The 21,551-nt window shown below is 37.4% G+C and overlaps 1 protein-coding gene across 2 annotated transcripts; it reads right to left on the reverse strand.

Annotated features, from left to right (window-relative positions):
• Positions 1-293: 293 nt before the first annotated feature.
• Positions 294-16,940, reverse strand: LOC148837334 (BOS complex subunit NCLN). 2 transcript variants are annotated; one of them, XM_088911405.1, is made up of 15 exons: positions 16,760-16,940; positions 14,840-15,030; positions 12,554-12,698; positions 11,679-11,776; positions 10,593-10,670; positions 9,361-9,464; positions 8,894-8,982; positions 8,340-8,479; positions 7,263-7,441; positions 6,502-6,589; positions 5,087-5,125; positions 3,574-3,746; positions 2,564-2,617; positions 1,669-1,747; positions 294-677 (listed from the first exon to the last, which is right to left on the reverse strand). In XM_088911405.1, exons 1-15 carry the CDS (start codon positions 16,878-16,880, stop codon positions 618-620), a joined length of 1,638 nt encoding a protein of 545 aa, XP_088767531.1. In that variant the 5' UTR covers positions 16,881-16,940; the 3' UTR covers positions 294-617. The 2 variants fall into 2 exon arrangements, with proteins under 2 accessions (XP_088767531.1, XP_088767530.1); XM_088911404.1 differs by having other exon boundaries at positions 3,574-3,773.
• Between the last annotated feature and the right edge of the window lie 4,611 nt (positions 16,941-21,551).

Consider the following 21,551-nt stretch of genomic DNA (forward strand, 5'->3'; position numbering starts at 1 on the left):
TTAAATACATTAATGCTTCATATTAATACACCACTTAAAGACAAGTATTACCATCGTTTGAACTGAACCATGAAGACTACAATAATGAACAGAATTTTTCAATTTATCCAAAAAGCTCTTAAATTAATCCAAGATTCTCTTTAATTAAATTGCAGTTTTTCATTTTCTCTATCAGCATTCGCATCATTATGTTTCATGTGACATTTAATAAACAGCTCTAAATAGTTTCCTCCGATAGCTCATACCCTCCAATACAAGAGTAAAGACACATCTCTCCCTAAACATTCCTCAGATACCTTATACAGTATATCAACATACAGTATCATGGACAGTAACTACTGTATAGCAATTCTCTATCAAATCCCAGACAAAGAAACCTAAGAGTTTAACACTTAAAAAAAAGAGGTTATAAAAACAATAATTTTGACTAAAACTGGAAAATCTTAGAATGAAAAGGAAATCCCTTCCTGTGCTTGTCCCTCCTGTATCAGAACAGTGAACTCTAAAGTTAATGGCAGCTGTCAGTGGCTCTAAGGTATCTCTGGTCCACAGCAGGGCTTCCTCTCTGGTTAGCGGTGCCTTTTCTGCTTCTTCCAAGTTCCAGCTGAATCAGGGCATCACTGTTGTTTTGGATTCATAGCCATCTTCGTGATCTTCGTATATATGTGTCCTAAATTCTGAGATCAATTTGGAAAAAATACTGTTATTCTATGATTCCCTATATTTTTTTTATTTGGGAGCTAACCACATGAGTCATTACAACATCAGACTAATTCTCTGTAATTCCCAGATCCACCAGATTTGCCTTTGAGGGGAAGTTCCATCTGGTGTTGTCCATCCGAATGCTTCTGTAATAACTGCATTTTATAAATAAGCAAAACTAGTGACTAAGAGTGATCCGCTGTATGCAGTCAGTTTAATCAAGAATCCATCTTGAAGTGTGTAATGTAACTTCTTCTCAATATCTTTTATGTGACAAAAATGACAATAAATGGGTAAGAGGGTCCGTGAAACTATCTGCTTTATGTACAGTATGAAGGAAAATGTTACTGGTCTCCAAAATTGTGAATTATTTGTTGTATGTTTGCACCTATTAATCCTTCTAATACATACAGTAACTCAAACTTTGTTTGTCATTCCAAGCAAATATTGTATATTCAAATTCTAGAGTCTAGAATTTGCAGGACTATTTACACTTTCTACACTACAAAAGCTTATGCCTTTCAACAATTCAGCTTAGCTAAAATGTTATCTGTATCCACTCAATGTTACAATGCTAGTTAATAAAACATTAGATTTGAGTGGAATGGCAGGAGCTCTTGTTCACAGAATAAAGAGAATAAGAAATAAGAAACTGTCTTGTTTCAAAGTAACTCTGAAAGTTTTGTTAGTTTAGTTTTGGTTTGAGTATATATCAAAATACATTGTAATGTTGCTCCATTAAATTCTGTTTCTTCCTGGACTTCTGTCAGAACAATGTGTTGAACCATCATTAACCCAATGATTTAAAAATCTACACATCTACTCATCTTTGAAGCATAAAATAAATGTTGTGTTTTGTCCTAGAACAATATAGCTATTTGATTCACTAATAGCAAAAACCTGACCCTTTTCCTTTTACCTATTAAGATTAAAAGGGGAACTTCTAAAGAAGATGTGAACTTTCACCTGTATGGCATAATACACTACTCCAAGATATGCAGCAATACAGGCACCCAGGAACAGGTCAAACACTGCAGGCTTCACTCTTAGGGAAGAAAAAAAGAAACACAAACAAGGCTACAGTAACTTTCATAAGAAGAAAATGCATAAAAATTGCAGATAACAGCACAGCACATACTGTAATAATTACCATGAGGCCACCAACTAGGAGCAATCTATCGGTCAACTACACATAAAGAGTGCAGAACAAGCTACTAGTAGCTGGTCATGGATAGTATAGGTCATGTAACACCTAACATCATATACATACACTACATACTGTAAGTAGTAGCAGGTCCCTTCTTCAGAAGTTCATATGTTTTAGAAATGCAAATATCATAGGGAAATGAGGATGTGGGCTCACATTGTACATAAAGAATCCATCAGTTAATAATTGCTGTCTCTACCTTGTTGATTAATAATTATCTTTGAAAGTCCAACAAACTCTTTCTCAACTCACAGTTTTTTTGCCCAGTGGGAGTCCGTACTTCTTTATTATTATAACTCAAAGAAAAAGTGCAGTTTTAGAGACTTCATAGAGGGGTCAGTGTAGTCTGCATGTTTGTATACAAGACAATGAAGTTCAAGAATTTAAATGTGGAGGCCAAGGGTGAGAATGTGGAACAAACTACAAAGTCACACTATCAATTCAATATATTTTTCAAAGAAACTTACAACAATGTCACTAGATCACACTGGACCAGCACATCTGACCGTATGCTCTCTTATAATAGGGACTTCTATTTCTCTGTGTCCTTTCGTATATCATAAAGAGGGCTCAGCATTCCACGTTTCTGAACTTTAAAAAAAAATCAGAAGAGAGCACATAGGCTTAAAGGAAGATCCATCTGAATTCACAGACCTGTGCATCATCATGGTTTGTTTCATTTGATCAAAGAACACAACTTCTGGATCCCTAGAATAATAAAAATAAATAATTAAAACAGTAAGTATAACCTTTTAATTGCAACTGCCTCAACAATGTGCATTCTGCTTGCCTGGCTCCAGCTGCAGACCCTTCACTTACGCCAGTCTATGTCGAGTCAGCAGCCTTCCCCTGCAGTGACTGCTGTAGCCCCTTTCAGTTGGCCGCCTACCTCTGCAACCGCAATGGACGCTACCAGTGTGCCTCCAGCCTATGCTGCGACTTCTATGGCAGTGCCGGTATACTGTTAGTCAGCAGCCTGATTCACTTGTGATTGTTACCATCACTAGCAGATCTCTTCTAGGCTCTGCTGCAGCTTCTACAACCACTTAATACTGCACCCTAGGGTGTCTCCGGAGAGCTTCGACAACTAGGCCTTAAGGTGTCATCAGAAACCTCCACAGCTCTCTGATTGCTAGCACTTGGATTCCAACCTGATCATCACTACAGCTGAGTTTTGTGCACAGGCACGTAGTAACACTTCATTATTTTAAGAAGTGAGTTAGTTCTGTCATGGTATACGATTAAAAGCATGAATTCAGCCAGAGAGTTTTGGAAGCCTGATTTAATCATGTAAACAGCCAAAGAAAAGACAGTCCTCCTTTTATCCCCATGTGTGTTCTATTGAGCTTTTCTGCTGTACATTGTCAGTGATGGAATAGGACATTCATCTTCTAACTGTTTCATCAAATACGCGGTCTCAGGGGAGCCAGAGACTGTCCCGGCAAGGCAGGATACACACTGAGCAGGACAACAGTCCATCGCAGGGCACACACAGACACAAACACACACGCTTGCATCAGGGACAATTTTCCTGGGGCTGCCAGGTCCAGAATTGAACCCAAGGTCCCAGCACTGTGAGTCAGCAATGCTCAGCAGTGCACCACCGTCTGCAAATGTATAACATTATTTGGACTAGTTCAGTGACTGGAGCTGGAAGAGTATACCTTCGGTCGGTGCGGAAGACATGGCGCTGGACATGCTGGAGATATTGGCTGAACTCATGCTCTAGTGTGGAAATAAGGAGCTGCAGGCTGGGCTCTCGGTCCAAGAGCTGAGAGGCACGTGGCACAGAGGACAAATAGGACATCAGGGAGGACATGCGGCTCTCTTGGACTTCCTGCAAGTGACACAGACACAACCCTTCCTGAAGGGCACGACCAGGACTTCACATGAACAACCGAAGAACATGCAGAATGAAGAACAAATGAAAATAACATGAATGTTGCCTGTTATCTGTAAAAATAAATCCTGTGTTCGTGGTCCTGACTGTATAGCACGAGCAGTCCAGATTATAAAATTTAGACTGTTAAATCATTAAACACCAACCCTATAACTGAAATTCAATTAAACTCACTTCAGCTAAAGCTTCACTTCATCATGTTGCCCAAGTGACTCAATCCAAAATTCCTACCTATTGGGAAAGGAAAACTCCTTCCTAGAAGCAAATCAGAATTGTTTGATATGGAATAGAGATTGTATATTTAGGATTGCAATTCTGCAAACTGAGCTTTTAAAACATTTACTTGTATGAGTATTCTTAATGCCAGTCAATGACCTGCCAGCATAGTTAACCAAGACACAGTACCTGTGCTATGAAGGAGCACCCTACCACAACAAATGTTTGCTTTGCACTTGGGGGACTGTGAAAATACAGATGCTGTACTATTTTTACAGTTGGTATTACTGTATTCCCTTGAATCACATCAGTGTTTTATACTTTATCTGTAGTCAGTTCAATTTAAGCTTTATTGTGCCATGTGGGAAATTTGTTTTATAGCACACTCAGATGCCGTCAAGTGATAGCAGAGACATTCCGTTTTCTATTTCATGTTGGGAAGCCAGAATATTTCTATTACTGGCTTCACTCACCTTGTTAGCACAAGCTCATCCAGTAGGGACACACAATCTGAAAGACCCTGTCTTTTCTGGTGTTATGTCCTTCTGAACTCTGTTTAATTTAGCTGTTAATTAACTGCATAATCAGGTGATTTGACCTGTTCAGTTGTTTTCAGCTCTTGAAAAAGGGTAAGGTGTTAAGCGATTGACAATTTAGTAGGAACGAAAACAAGGGGTCCTTCAGGACCACAGTGTAGAACTGCTAAATGAGAAATCAAACCTCAGGTTCAGCTGTGTGGATGTAAAAAGTTTAGTTTAGTGATCTTATCACTATGTAAATATGTTAATGTATCAAAACAATGAAAGGAAAAGAATACTAAATACACACACAAAGCTTACAAATAATGACAAAAAATCTATAAGATGCAGAGATTAAAGTATTTTCCTTACTTCCAAAAACAGGAGATGGGGTAAGATACTATGGGTGGATTCCATTCATTTGCTACAACTGGTTTAATGGCATGTTACAAACACTGGAGGGCAGCAACATAGAATTCCTAAACTCTTGATAGTATTCCTGTATTCCCTGCTCTGTTATTTAGAACTGCATGATTTTCTTACCATGTGGCCTCTGAAAACAGGAAGCTCTTTTGGGGAACCCTGAAACAAATATGAAATTGAACACCAGTGGGAGGTTAGTAGAGATGCTTTTTTATTCATTAAAGCTTACTTCAAGTCCTGCATTCTAAATGCATGGAAAGCTGAAAAAATGTGTATCACTGCAGTGTGAATATAATTTTCTGACAGGTCTGACATAACCCCAAAAACATTTTCTCTAGCTTTGTGTTTGTGTGAGCGACAGATTTAAATTAAACAATGTTTCACTGTACGGTACCACATCCACCATGAAATGGAAGAATTTACATGTGGATATGAATATAATGGAAACTCCTACTGATCCATTTAGACAGATATTTAAATAGAGCTAGTTTCCATATGAAGTATGCAATAGCTGTCAATGGGGATATTGAGGACCTAGAGAAGCAAACAGGGCAAAAGGTACAGCTGATTAAATGAGTGTATTAATTTATTTGAGTTAATTAACTTCACTTTTTGGCCATTCCTAATGAGGTCTGTAACCTGGTCTCCATAGTAATGGACCGCAGCAAAAGTACAGGAACAGACATACAGAGGAAGAACAGGAACGAACATCATCATCACCATTCATCATCATCACTGACATTTGTGCTGTGATGGAGGACCTCTTTCAAATCAGGCTTGAAACCAGATTTTGCCCAGGTAATCTAAATGGGTTTCAACTCTGAGCTTTGTTAAAGATGACTGTCTTATTTATTCTAGGAAATTCTGATTCCCTTTGTTGTCCAATCCTCAATCGACAAATGTCTCTCCTATTTTAGTGATGCCTTATCTCTAGAATAGATAAATTTGTTACCATTCATTTGTGAGCATCTATTTAGAGAGGGAGATGTAGTCCCGGTTAAGCATTTTATTTCTCTTTGGCCAACACCTATTAAGGTGTTGTGTTGTATTTAGATTAAAAGGATAGTACAGTATTCTGTGTTTCCTATGTCTGTAAAAGACAGGGCACTAGAGCTCACAGACCTGTTAATATCTGTTACCATTGTATGCTGTGTAATGTGGCGTGTTTGTGAAGTTGTGTTATTTATTGTTGATAAATGTTTGTTCTTTCTAAAGTTTGGATCTTGACATTACTCGATTATGAAGCTGTGCTGGAAAGCAGAAGGCACACATACCTGTACTGCACTGTGTAATGCTCAGTAAACCCCTGGCTTTAGGGGATGAAATTATTCATCTTTATTATTTGCTTGCCTAGTAAGTTGGTAGTTGGACCTGATTCTTATTTGAATTTGTTATTGAATAACCTCCTTACTTTGTAATTACTGCACCCCTATTCGTTACAGTATTTAAATATATTTCTCTTAGATAATTAGCACATGTCTTGTTCACACTGTATTTTAAAATGAATTCTACGCAAAAAAGAAAAGATACTGTACCTTTTTAGTTAAGTTGTACATGAATCGTGCCATGGATTCTGCTATTATAACAGCATTACGCCTTAGTTTCTTCATGTCAGTCTGGGTCCTTAGGAACAAGACACAAGATTCACTCATACACACAAAACGTAAAACTTTCTACTGTAAATCACAAAGTTTAATTCCATCTCTAATTTTGTACTTCAACCCTCCAACTGAGTACAAACACATACCAAGCAAATGCAGATTTTAGGGACTGGGATAATTTACAAAGCAAAAGTAGACAAACTTTTTTTCTGGTAAAAATAAGATAGGAAATTCAGCTGGACAACAGAAAAGTGTCCAGAGAAGAGACTTAAATTCTTTGGTTACTGTTCCAACAAAATTAGCTTTTAAAAATGCATTAATTCAGTTGAAAGACAATTAGAAGGGTAAAGAAATTATCTTCATATGTTACCTACAGTACTTTATATACAGTACTGTATATACATTTATGTAGGCTAAACTATGAGAACTACATATTTATAAAATTGTACACAATGTATTTATGATGTCACTTTTCTCTCACCTTTGGTTTTATGTACTTTAGGTTTTATTTTACCTTTTTAATAATCAAATATTGTTATAAGAACTTTCCCTTTGAAGTGAAACCACAGCAAAAACACTTAATAATGCTTCTGAACCAAACTTAAAAAATGGATCTTACAGGGTCCACAGTATTTAAAGAATGACTCCTTCCTTTTGTGAAGGAGGAGGAAGGAGAAGCCACTGCTGAGACTCACACCGTGTCCAGGATGGAGCCCCTCAGCCCACTGCGGGGATCCTCCAGGTGGGACAAGGTGAAGGCAGGAATGCGACGCATCCCGTAGCGCTCATGTTCCCAGGAGAGCGCCCGCTCCCCCAGGTTAATCTTCTTGTGGACGATTCCGAACTTCACTGAAGGGAAGTGGGAAGATATCACCTTCCAGAGAGAAAATAAAAGGAGAAATACTCACTGGACTCTACCTGAAAGGGTAGACCTAGGCAGGAATCCATAACTGTATGACTCAATGGGTGCTGACAATGGCAGGTGTTATCAGTCTTTAAATAGTTGCCGTTGCTAGACAGAGAAGAATGATTATGGCACACTGGTTCGGATAGGTTCAAGTGAAACAGAAACTCCCGAACCATGTGGATCAAAGCTGTGGCCTTTTGTTTCTACAGTTTTTTTTTTAATATGCTCACATGGACCAAATTTATACTGTAAATCCCATAAAGAACAATATCAATGACAGAGTAGGTACACCTAATGTAAGTATCATATTACTTTCTTATTCCACGTGCTTGAGAGTTAACTTTCTATCAATACTCAAATAAAATCCATTTTAGGATTCTCACTTGTCAAACATTAACCCTGTCATAATCTATTGGTGTTTCCTAGATCATATTCAACTCCATACAGTATATGGCAACATTGTGTAGCCGTGGCAGGGTTCCCACACTTATAACTGGAAGATCGTGGGTTTGAATCCCATGTAAAACACTGTTGTGGGTGTTGCTGTACTTTGCCTGAATAGTTCCAGTAAAATATCAGGATCATTTCTATAGTTTGTGACTTGAGAAATGCATTTAGAAAGTGATTGGTCTCGCCATAAAGGGTTAAAAATATTAGTTGCTTTGGATATAAGTGTCAGCCAAATTAAAAAGAGGAATTCTGTCACATCTAGATATGTGGTAGCCACAGAATCCAAGGGAGACAGTATTGCTCAGATATCTTTCTCCTGTGGAAGTGACAGCACATCCAGCACATCCAGCATGAGACTTTCAAAACTGGTGTCAGTCTGGGACACAAAGAAAACTCAGTCTAGCACAAGACTTACCTGATCCAGCTCTTGAATGAAAGCATGCTGTATTGTCCCAGGCTTCGGAGGTCTGGATACATGAAGATAGAGCCCTTCACCATTGGCTAATGTGTCCAGGCACAGTACAAAGGCCACATTTTCATGAAGCAAGCTAGACTCTGTAGACACAGAACAGAGGGCATTCATGCATCAGTTTGGTCTTTTTTCATATTTGGTAAAGGTACATTTGTCTCAGAGAATACCAGTAAGCATCTCACTCTGTATAGCAATGTTTTCTAACTACTGTTCTAGAAGTCACAGATATACTGTAGACTGGGTAACTTTTAGAATAACATGAAAGTGGTTCAAAGACAATAGCAAAAAAAATCTGTAAAAATCCCAAACTGTGGGTTATTTTATTATGTGGACAGAGTTTTTTGCAAATGAAAAATTACCAGTTTCACTGGAGACAGGTTAATGGAACAAACTAATCAAAAAACCTCCTCAAATAATAATAAATTCAATGGATTTTTTTCCCCCAATTTCTATCCTCTGTCCCCCTTAAACAATTCACACACCACCTCCTGACCCACCTGTGTGGTCCAGATTTTCTTCAATCCACCTCTTTGTTCCTTGGTAATTGTACTTCCCTCCTCCCATTAGAGAGAAAAGAATATTGTACCTGAGACAAAAAGTAAACACATTGTTGTACTGTAGGTTAGCCTTCACTGTTTTTTTTTTATTTGAAAGTGATTTCTAATGTTAATCACTCTCTCCTAAAATGTTCTCTCACTCCATGTTCTTTCACTGTTATGTGCTTTGAGAAGCCACCTTTAAAGGCGCTATATAAAATAAAGTTTATTATTATTAATAAATTATTATTATTATGCCTTACCTACACTTCTCTGATATCTGTATCTCCACTTCCCTCCCTCATAATCTACATTAGGTGGACTTTCGCAATCGCTGACACCTACAGGACTGCTTCATTGCTTTTCCTTAAATTTCCCTCTCACTCTCAACCTGAAGCTCCTTTCTCTCCGGCCTCAGTGTAATTTACCTGGCCTGACTGTGGGCGTCACTGTAGAGTCTGTGGAAGAGTCTGACCAGCTCCAGGAGAACAGCCACACCACTAGCATTGGAATCCGCTCCATATGAGAGCCACTGTCAAGCACACAGAGTTACACAGCAAGCAAAGCAGGTATTCCTGCTTTTCAGCATTTCAGAAATTGGCCCGGCATACTATATTTTAAATTAGCATTATAAAATACAGAATTCTGATAACAAAACTGGGACTGTTCATAAGCAACCATGAATCTACTTTTGCAGTGGGTGTAATAGTCATCCTGTACCAATACAGTCAAAAAAGCACAAAAAGCCAAAAAAGATTATCATCTCACTTACTGTGATATCTGTTTAGCAAACCAGCACATATTGTTTTGCTTTGTACTGTAACTTTGCTTTGCCCTTTTTCATTTTAAACATTTAGCTTCTTACAATATATGCACATTTTAGTACTTACTTTAGTACTTTAGTCTTTTTGGCCTTTTTATGATTCTGTTTTGGTAAAACCATACTGTATCTCTTTCTGAAGTAAATTCCAGGTAACAGAGGGTGACAAAATTAGCTCAAAATAGTACTAAAGCCATACACTGTAGGACAAAGAAACACAAGAGCTGGGAAGTTGGTGTACAGTAGAGGTATAGTATACAGTACAGTACAGAACAATGGTAGTGGCCTGAGGACTAGAAAATAATTATAATTTAAACCAAAATATTCCTAACAAGTATTCTGAAAACGCCACACTGTATGAAAATGTTTAGGCACTTAAAAAAATGTAGAAATTCATGTAATGGCATCTTAACAATATATTCCTAATCGTACATTACAATATGGTTTTGAGATAATTGACAATGCCCTTTTCAGCTTCCCAGCAGTGAAAGGCTAATTAGGGTAATTAACAGTCATCCTTTTGCCAGAAGGATTTGATTTATCTCCTTGAGGCACCAAATCCCATTGCTACAGATATTTTCTCATAAATCTTAGCAGCACAACTTCCATTCTGAGAAAAGCTGTTCTTTTTTTTTTCTTAACTTGTTTTCTGTTCCTTAGAATACCCCAGGATGTTTAATGTTGCTTTCAGTTCCCCAAAAAGAAATATCTGCAACTGTTCCTTTATTTCATAGCAGTATTCTGAGTCTTTGCACAAACCCTTTTATAGTCAGTACCTATACAATGGCTTGAGAAGCCATATTTTATTTAGCCTAGACACAGGACCTAAAGGTGACTTACAGGCGCTATCCCAAAGGAGTCATAATGAGCTGTAATGACAACTGTGGGCAGGTCCTCTCCTGTTCCAAACAGAACCCCCTGTAACACAGTTAAAAACCAAGATCTACTGTATCTATCTGGTCAGGTAGCAGAAACTTTTCATCACTCTGTAACTTGACCACAACTTCTGATTTTTGTTTCAAATTCATGTTGACTTGTGGTATACTGTAGTATGCTCTCAGATGCTAAAAGAGTGTTTTTTTATTTTATTTTGCAAACTCTGTTCTGTGCATTCACAATACTCTCCAGAACAGTAATCCAGTTCTTCTGTGGTTTTATAGAAGTGGGTAAAGGGCACAAGAAAGACACTTTTCATATGTTTTGCAAGCTGCAGCTACAGTATATGGTTGTATTTTAGTAGATAGGATAAATTTAGGTCTTCACAATGTTTCCATACAGTAAAATAAGTGGATGTGATGGAACCAGCATGGGGACACATCCTGAAACGTACTGTATAGAATGTTCTATCCTGGGACCTTCATGTGTATCTTATATCTGTCTAATTGTCCAGCTGTTGGTTAGTCTTTGGCTGAACACTGAGAATCAGTTGCAGTTACTTTGGCACACATTAACAATCCTTGCTGTTAGTCTCTAGAATTAATTGTTACAGGCTATTCCTGTACAGTGATGGATGGAGATCAGAAATTAAAAAGTTCATTACAGTTAACATTTTTAAATTTACAATATACTGTGAAAATTCAGCTTTTTAATTAATAAAAATGAGATTTTATTGATCTAAAATGAGAATGTAGGCACAGGCAGGTATCATGTTTTTATTACGTGTTCACTTTTTATTAAAAAAAATATTAGCGCTACTTAATTCAACTTTTGTAGTACTCTGCATTTTATTATTGCCTTGCAAAAGGACTTATGATGATGGGGTTTGACCATAAAATGAGACAAGGGTGACTGGAAGCTAAGGTCTGGGTTATTATTGATCTTATTAACTTTGTTTTCCCAAAATAAGGTACTTACTACGTTTGAAAATAATTAACAAACATGATGCATGAATGTGGTCCACAAACAACAATTTTCAGCCAATCTCACCTCCAGAGTGATGAACGCTGTGTCACTGATGGGCTTGATGGGAATATCACTGCCAACAAATATCTGGAACCCATTTGCTGTCACCATGCTGGAAAGGACTAAAGGGAGAGAACACAGTTATATCCACCTTAGACACAATCATAATGTATGACATATGTATTTTATGAGCTTCGACAATTTACTCAAAGCCTACCTTAGAGTTTTCTACCACTATAGCAACCTTGATTATTAATTAAGCTCTGAGTGAGAAAAAAATGTCATTTAGTGATATTACAGTACATGCACAGTGTTCAGAAACATCACAAACATTCAAAACCGCAGAAATGTGAAAAAAGTGATCACAACAACCCAATGTAAACTACACTTGAGCAGTGAATATGATGTTATATTGCAGTGGTGATGTTATATATAACATGGTGACAGTTATAGTAGCTAATATGTCAACTTTGTCATCTGCAAAGCCAGTGACTCCAGGTCTACATTTTCCCAGTACAAAATGCAGGTCAGGAATTACTTGTAGTTTAAAACAATATGGCTTGAATTCTGAAGAAGACCGTCACAGAACTGTGCATCTGTACAAAAAAAGGAAAAATATTGAAAAGAGGAGCACAATGGAAAATGTTCTGTTTTGACAGTGATACAGCAGGAAGCCTGTTGAAATTACGTGCAGTGACATTGCAGACATTTCCTACAATGTCTGTTTGACACCATTGTGAATACTCCTTTAGAAAAAGATTAATGTTATCAAAACAATTATAATTTTGGAAATTCCTCTTCTCTTTTTTGGATTCTCTGGGTAACTAGAGGAAGTTTCTCCATGAAAAGAATACCGTTTTAGGAGAGGATCTTCTCAAGGGGTCCCTAATGTACCTCACCCTGCAGAGGTGAGGAAGACTGCAGTGCCAGAGAGGCAGCCTTCATCTCTTCATACATCGAGAGTAGCTCCTCTTCCTCCATAGCAGCATAGACCGGCATCAGAGTGTCATTTATCACCACCTCTGCCTCACTCACCATGAACCTCTGCCAGGACACAGAAGGTAAAACAAGCACTGAATCATGTTTTAGTTTTCCTTGCCACAGCTTCTGTACTTCACCCGGCAGAAGTGATGCTGAAGGCAACAACTAACTTCACCTGTAATGGGGTGTTTGAGAATCATGAGTAGACAATACAAGTCAGTAGTGATGCAGCAAACAAAAGCGATGTCCATTGCAATATCCATCTAACAAGGAATACCATTAATGGTTATGGTGGTGTTTAAGAGCAAGCAGTTTCTTTAATTATGGGAGTAAAAACGTTAAATGAGCACTGGCCATTTCACAAAGAAATCCATTACCAGAAATATGTTTATTCCTGGCAAGGGTCATGACAATCCAGTGTCAATCAAATTCCTTGTAAAATACCTACACTACATAACTGTCTCACTGGCCAAAGTTAGCTACACCATGATAATGAGCCCAAATAAGTCCAAAACATCTGTCCATTCCTGCTGACCATGACTGAATTCATATATTAGAAGCTGGGTGTATTTCAGGTTTTTTGGGTAATATACAGTAGAATGAAGTTTGTGTGGTAAAAGGAGGAATACTGTGGACTAACCTGTAAATTATTTTATTTTTATCTATGATGAGTTGAATTTTTCAATTTGATTATTTTGTTTTAATGAAAAAAATGTTTATGGAAAACTACATAAATCTGTGATATTTCTTTCATGTTTAGCAATCCTGCAGAGAGGGAGAGAGAACATATACAGTACAATTGTTGATTTCTGTACAATTTACATTGATGACTGCAGATGTATAGGATGTTTAAAAATGTCAGCTTTCTTGTCAAATGTTTTTTGACCTAATGCTCATGGACGTGATATGCTGTATTTCATAGAGCATTTTCATTTTAAATAATTGGTTTATAAAGTTTATGTAAAGCCTCACTTACAGTATCTATCAGTTCTTGTAGCATCTCAGTTTGCCTTCTGGGTGTGCTTGTCCATGCAAAAATGGACTTTATTAAGTTTTAGTGCATGTTAGGGATTTTCATCTGGTAATTTTAATAAAATAATTCTCATGTTTTCCAATGAAAAGGTGTTCATTTGGGGTAGAATGCAAAGTTCAAGATGCTTGTATCTTCATTTTGATCCCCAAATATTTCAGCACGTTTTAATGATAATGAGAATTAAGTACAGTAATGAGTCTGAGCCTTGGATCTGTTTTGATCCTTTGTATTTATACAGTAAATAAGTCAATGCTGTTGTACATTTCACCTAAAGAGACATTTTAAGAAGAACACATACTAGCACACCATGTCTATTTAAACACAGAGGGAAAAGCAATTTTCTCAGCTCCAGGTTTTAAATTAAATTAAATGATTTGTAAATGGTTATAAATCTTTTTGTCGAGAACTGTCTGGGTGCGTGGTAGAGCTGCAATAATTATTCATTTTAAAATTACATTTTTCATTCATGGGCAAGTTTTGGTTTATGATTAATTAGTCTAAATCAGCTGCTTTTTTTGGTTTGCAGATTTGTAAGGTTGAAAACTTTTTTAAAACAAAAAAGATCTCATTGATACTCTTAGTGTGATTCTCTTTTTATGTCTTGAACCAATACGGACAAGTTTGTTTATCAATACTGAGGGAAATATTCTTAATTTAGGTATAAGTCTTTTATATTTTATACACTTGTATCTTGTAACTTTCCACTCCAATCGTTGTGAAAGTATAGTATGTAGTTCTGCTTTTATCTATATATACTGAATTGTCAACGTATGTTATGTTGCAATGCATAACTGCCATATGTTCCTGGCAAAGTTACAAAAACAATGAGGAACTTGCTTGACTGCTCTTCATGTGCACAGTCAATGTCAAATCCCTTTTATGGACAGGTTTTAGAGACTTTGCTGTATAAAAAGCTTTCTTTGTAATAATTCTTTGAGTCTGGCCTGCAAGAGCTAGGCTCCCATATGCATATGTAATAAAAAAGACTTCTGCTACACAGACACCCGAATTGCTGTCATTTGTTTGACACAACAATATATTACCAGTTCCTAGTATGTGTAATATCTATAATAGCCTGATATGGACAGTGCAGTACTGTTTTTCATGGTCCATAAACAGAGTGCTTTTGTATTAAAATTTTGTGCTGTGGGTGGTGTCTATGGTACTGTACCTGGATAACATCCTGAGGGACAGATGAGATGTTTTGTGGCACCAGAATGAGCACAGAGGCTGCATTGTGTCTCAGGGCATCCTGGTACCGGTCCAGAGTGAAGTCTGCAAGCCTCATCACCACACACCGCCGAGTCAGAACCCTCTCCTCCACTGTGCGGGCTTCAGCTACCACTAGCGCTCCACGACAACCTAAGGAACCAGAACCAAATTCAGATAGGCCACAACACCACCAAACAGGTTATATAGGCATCTGTCGGTCATATCTATTTTATCATTACTACGTAAATAACAGAAGCAAAAAATTCGATAAGTCCAAATAAATGTAAAACTAGAACTTGTTTCTGGAATTATTTTTGTATTTTATTTTACTTTCTCAAGATATAGGCACTTAAAGGACAATACAACAGTATATCATTCATTACAGCTTGAGTATGAGGGGATGAAATCATTTTAGGCACTATTTGTGCATTGGATAATCCTTTCGTCCATTTTCGATTTGTTTTATCTAATTTAGAGTTGTGGGGGAACCCTAGGCTATTCAAGCAAACGGGCACAAGGCAGTCCATCACAGGGACCACACAGACAAACACGCCTCACATTAGAGCTAATTTTATCAGAAGCCAGTTAACCTAGCAGTACTGAATGCCTTTGAACTGTAGGAGGAAACTGAAGAACCCAGAGGTAACTTACATAAACATGGGGAAAAAATACAAACTCCAAACAGATAGCACCCCAGGGCCCCAGCGCTGTGAGGAAGCAATGTTGACCACCGTGCTACAGTGTCACCCCACATTGGATAATCATTATTCATAAATAAATGCTGAAATGCATTTTAGAAAACCTCATGGTTTATTGATGTCAATGTGTCATTTCTGGGGCAATAGTTGTTAACACATCACAGGTATGTAAAAAAATGTATATAAAATATAAATATAAAATTAATAATATAACTATATATACAGTATATTCATATAGCTGAGGTATCGGCTCATTGTCTCTGTAAATACTCCACCACAGGATCACAGTGTAAACTAGACCTTCCCACATGCACAGTAAGCAAATTCAAGGGGCCCCTTTAAAATCTAAGCATTACCTCTGATTTATGATAACCTTCTACTAGATCTCTAATCTCAATTTAAACGCTTCCCAATCCAAACAACAGCTGCCTATTCAACCTGGTCCCTAAGTGTCAGACAGCATACATAGCATTGAACAACATAATCCACAGTGTGATCATCAGTGAAACCCAACCCATCACCAATCAGCAAGTCTGTAATGCAGCTTGTCCTCTACAGCATGTATACAGTCATGGGAAGCTGTTTTTCATCAGGAACATTGAGTCAATTGGTCTTGTAAACCATTAGCTTTACACATTTTGATGGGGCTCTCCTTCTGGGGTTCTTTAGTGCTGCAGCACTTTTATGAAGTTTTATAAAGCACACTGAAAACACGGTAAAAATAGTGATACTGTACAAACTGTTAGAAACCATGCCAATGCAAAATCAAGACATGTTATACAAATGTTAAATGCCAGCAAAAGGTCAACAATACCGCCTAAATTTACTGTGCCAAATTCACATACTGTAAATGGCACACTCAATTCCAACTTCACATGGAAATCTCCTGTAAAATATATAATACTCTTACAGAATAGTAACATTTATGAGTAGTTACTGGACTACTATAGTAAGAATATAGGAGATATACCTTTATAGACAGGGTCACATTTCAGCACAATGTATGAAGTTACAGGCCATGTGTGCTCTATACTTGGTTTCACTTAACAGCCAAACTCCTCTGTAATAACTTGGAGTGGAGTTCTCATTTCTTCCTCTTGACCCAAAAGGCCCCCTGTGACAGGAGACAGCAGGGAGAATGATGCCAGACATGGGTTGTGTATAAAGAGGGAGTTTCCTACCGTATTTCTGCTGCTGCAGGTTGTACTGCTGCATCCTGTACAAGGTGAACTCGTGACCCTGGACAGCAGTCAGAGCTGGAAGAAGCAGAGCCGGCGCACACAGCAGGAGGAGCACAGCCATCCCAGGAGTCTCTAAATCAGGCCTTGGCTCCACTCCAATCAGCGCTGGTCTGGGTTTACACTCGTCTCACCCTTCACCTTCCTGTACTGCAGCACCAGGTTCAAGCATTCCACAGCACCATTCACGAAATAACTCGATGGGTCTAAAACCTACATGCAACAGGCAAGATTTGTCTTTCATTCTTCACTGTCCCCCCACCCTTAAATCTCCATGTTTTTCCTTCCTTTTTCTGTAAGATGTAGGCCATTATATTTTTGTAGCATACAGTAACAACAGGACATGTTAATATGGTTCCCCCTCTTTTGCCATAGTAAATGGCAATGGTAACTGTAATCTCTTCTTTAGGTTTAGTCTTTTCTGTCGCGTAAGTGTGAATGAATTAGCATTCTGATTGATTGAAAGCAGCAACAGACTAAGAATTTTTCTATTTCCACACATGCTTATTCTTCTTAATTTATGGTCTGCGATCAGAATCAGAATCACTTTTATTCGCCAGTATGTGTCAGGTACAGGAATTTGCCTTGGTACATTTGGCACCTGCTCAACACAAAACCTACACAGGTGCAAAAGGAGCATTAACGTTACTGACATAGTTACATTGGACAATATACAAAAGATGAGGAAGTCACAACACAGGCACACTATATGCTCACAGTATGGAACATGTAGACATTACAATATATATAAGACACAGGCACATTCACATTTTACATTACAGTGCAAATATACAGTAAAAACAACAGACTGTGGTAGTACTCTAAGAGCTGTAATAGCAGTTGCAGGAGCTGTAGTTTTTCTCTTTCTACAAGGCTTGTACCTCAGCATTTACAACCATATTTCTTTTTGTGGAGAACTATGGAACTACACCAATGCTTTTACTTCTTTTTACGTTTTTATCATTGGGAAACGGCTTCCATAATAGCCTTGAGATTCTGATCACATGGCTGAAACGAGATCCCTACGAGACAAACTTGTTTAGACACAGCACGAAGTCCTTACCTGGCCACTCTGGCTACTTCACATCCAGGAGAGCTGCCCAGAGTCTCTGTCTCTGTCCACTCGTGTCTAGTTTCAGCACTGTTGTAATTCTCCAGCAAACAAGACTGCTGCCCTGAGACTGGGAATGGGGCACAGTGTGATAAATCCACTCTGCCATCTGGACAGTGCAGATGCACAGCTAATCGCCATCTCTCCTGGCCTCCAGGCTGACCATCCTGTCTTAAGAATATAGGGCTTATCTTATCATAGGTAATTATGGTGGAGTATTGGTGCAAAGCATTTGAATGCTGGTACAGCAGTTGAATGAGGCATTATTATCTGAACAATTGTATCTTCACAGTGTTAATGTAGACAAAAAAAGGGAAACATTTTTATTTACATTCTTTCTTTTTGGCTTATGCACACAGAATGTTAATAGTTTATATTATACACTAAAAAAGATACAATACAAAGGAAAAAATGACCTGAAAAAAAATGAAGAAATGCCATTTAAACTTCCAAACATCTCTATCTTGCTCCTAGTCCCTAAATGAGAAAGAAGAAATTAGAATGTGCTGGGGGTGAAAGGCACCTGCATGTCTTTTATTGTGGCGAAACTGTCGCACATTGGCTTCCTCACACATGACAGGATGTGACCTTGATCTAATGACAGCGAAACCAAGGCAATTGGAGATCCTACACATTAACTAAGGTTAGAAAAAGTCACTGCTGGATCTTTGAAACAGCTTTATTAAAACACAAATATTCCACAGAAAGTTTTTAGTGGGGTCACTGAGCTTGTCTCAATAAGCATGGACAAGAGGACAAATCTGTTTCAGGACAGAATACATACAGGAGCAGATATACAGACAGAGTGAAGGGAAGAAGGAAGATTGAATATTATCATCATCATCCTTAAATTCGATTTGAAACCAGGTTATGTTCAGGTAATATGAACCCTGAAAGATTATTGGTTTTGCTGTCATTTTATTTGGAAATTCTGATTTCCTTTGTATCAGAATCCATAGGCTAAAACAACTCTACTATTTTAGTGATGCTTCTGTATAGAATGGGGAAATTGGTTCTTGTTCATTTGTGAGCATCTGTTTAGAGAGGGAGATTTAGTCGTGCTGAGCGTCCATTTTGTTGATTAGAATGCAGGTTCTCTTTCTATGGCTTGTTAAAGTGTTTTCGCATTCGGATTATAAGGATATACTTTAAGAATTGTACAGTCATTATTGATTCTTCATGTAGCTATTCTATATGATGTAACATGATGTGTTGTAGAACAGTGTGATTTAGTGTGAATATTGTATATAAACGTTTGGGCCTTTTTATTACTTTATAATCAAGTTGTGCTGTAGAATAAGAGACCACGTACCATAGTTTCACTTGACTGAATAGATATTTTAATTCTTTATTATTTGCTTGCCCGGCAATTTTTTGTCAGAACCCAATTTTTATACTGATTAAATAATCTTATTTTTGATTTTATTACACTACCGTACTACACTACTGTTACTACTTGTATGTAATTATAACAGTATAATTAGTATAATAATATACCCTGAAGCTTTGTTAATCTGAAGTGCTTCTAGTACCAGTAACCTTTTCGGCCTCCTGTAAGCTAATATTAGTGTACCAGTATAGTAGGTTTCCCATTTCACCCAGTGCTGCTCTGTGAACCTTTTAGCATCTGAAGCGTGCATCTGAAAATAGAAGTGATAAAAAATTAAACTGTCAGTCCAAAAGTGATGTAAATTCTCTATGTGGCATGCTACATAATCAGCAGCATCCTTCTCAATAGTGTTAACATTTTACATGTAAGAAACATAAATCATATAGTGAACGCTACAAAGGATTTGCAGTGAAATGTGATAAAGCCCAGGCATAAATAAAATGTGCTGTACCAAACTGTTTGTAAGACTTCTCAAAAATATTGTAAACATGGCCTCATGAACTACAATAACTAATTGAAGTTCCAAAGATGAAGGAAAGCATTGAAGTGAAGTCAGAATATACTGTTTGGGTTTGTAAGCATCCTAGTTCTGAAGATTTGAAATCAGATCTGAAATCACTGAAATTATTAACAGAGATTGTGTTAGACCATAAGATACTGTACAGTACACTCCGGTCACTTTACCAGCTGATATGCAATTATATTTGTGTTTCCCTTGTAACTGCAGTCATACAGTAGATTTTGCCATTTAAGATTTTGACAATAAGAGGTATTAATATGGTACATATGCTGCACAGCACATCTTTAAAATCTCAACTCAACATTTTGGCACTTAGCACACAATTGCCCTCTTTGTGGTTAGCTGTCTGATTATGATGCAACCTGCAGCTCTCCGGTAAGAACCTAAAAAGACTGCAAATGAGAAGACGCCATTCAGCTTGCTCAGTTGTGAGTAGCTAATTCATTCAAGGATCTCATCCAGCCATTTCTTGAAGACCTCTTCAGACCTCTGGCATGCAGCAAAAAGCCCTGCTTGTCCTCTCCTCACTAGGTAAGTGTCACCAACTCCATTCAGTATGATGGATGGTGAATGGTTGTATAAAGGTCACTCCAAATGAACGTACAGATTGTAAGCCATTAAGGAACGTCGTCTAGAATGAGGCAGTCAACCTTGTTGTCAAATATGACTATAGCAAAGACTAGCCGCCCTTTAAAAAGTCACAAAGATTTACATGCATGAATATTATTCATTAATACTTTAATAAGCTTTATGCATTATATAATTACCACCTTTTATATAAGATCAAATGACAAGACTATATGCATAAACAATCTAATATAAGCAATAGACCATGCAGGAGCATAAATGTCAAGATGCTTAATACTTACCGTATTGGAAATAATCATGGACTCAAATGATAAAGTTGTACATAATACAAATGAGGTATTAGAAACCGAATTTTGTAAAAATGAAATACTACAGTGTCAATCTCACATGACCAGTACAGAAGTCAGTTTTGGCTAATGAAGGCTACTCCTATCAACAGATTACAGTCCAATTTCAAGTTTCACCCACAGCTGCATGCAAGACTGAGGGGAGGTATAACTGGTACTGCTGACAATGTAAGTTGTAAAGGAAGAACAAAATCTATCCAATAGTGATGTAAAGGTCTTCAAAGTAAATTAGCTTTACTGTGTATGAAAAATTATGTGGATGTCATCGATTTGGATTTTACCCCTTTTAACTAACATGGATTCATTTTTGTTTTATTTCCCAATGTCTAAATGATGAAAATTGTGTGAACATGTCCACTTTCTTAAGTAGCTACTTTAAACTGTTCAAGTAGGGAGCTGTGTCAGCATGCGAAGGCTGCAAAGGAACAAGTAAAGGTTTATTCCCTGCTGAAAAGAGAAGAAAAGAAACAATGTTTTGGCTGTGGAGCCTTCTTCAGGTGTGAGACACCTTCTTCTTGACACCTGAAGAAGGCTCCACAGCTGAAACACTGCATTTCCTTTCTTCTTTTTTCAGCATGGAATAAACCTTTTACTTGTTACTTTAAATTGTTTCCTATGTTAGATTTATTACAATGTATGTTTTTAATACCTGTGTCTTACACTCTAAGCTTGTTTACATTGGATGTTTTCCAAGTCCTGAAGTTTTTGTAACTTTTTGCTTCAAAAATGTACATTTTGGTATCATATGCAAACTTAACTAGTTTACTTACTATTCTAGA

This window comes from Atractosteus spatula, chromosome 3 (assembly GCF_055471065.1).
Source record: "Atractosteus spatula isolate fAtrSpa1 chromosome 3, fAtrSpa1.hap1, whole genome shotgun sequence".
Taxonomy (NCBI): domain Eukaryota; kingdom Metazoa; phylum Chordata; class Actinopteri; order Semionotiformes; family Lepisosteidae; genus Atractosteus; species Atractosteus spatula.

Coding starts and splice junctions, on each gene's coding strand:
- LOC148837334 (XM_088911404.1), bottom strand. CDS start 16,880: ATGGCTGTGCTCCTCCTGCTGTGTGCGCCGGCTCTGCTTCTTCCAGCT. Junction 12,699..14,839: donor TCCCTCAGGATGTTATCCAG/GTACAGTACCAT, acceptor GTGTCCTGGCAG/AGGTTCATGGTGAGTGAGGC. Junction 8,983..9,360: donor GACGCCCACAGTCAGGCCAG/GTAAATTACACT, acceptor TTTTTGTCTCAG/GTACAATATTCTTTTCTCTC.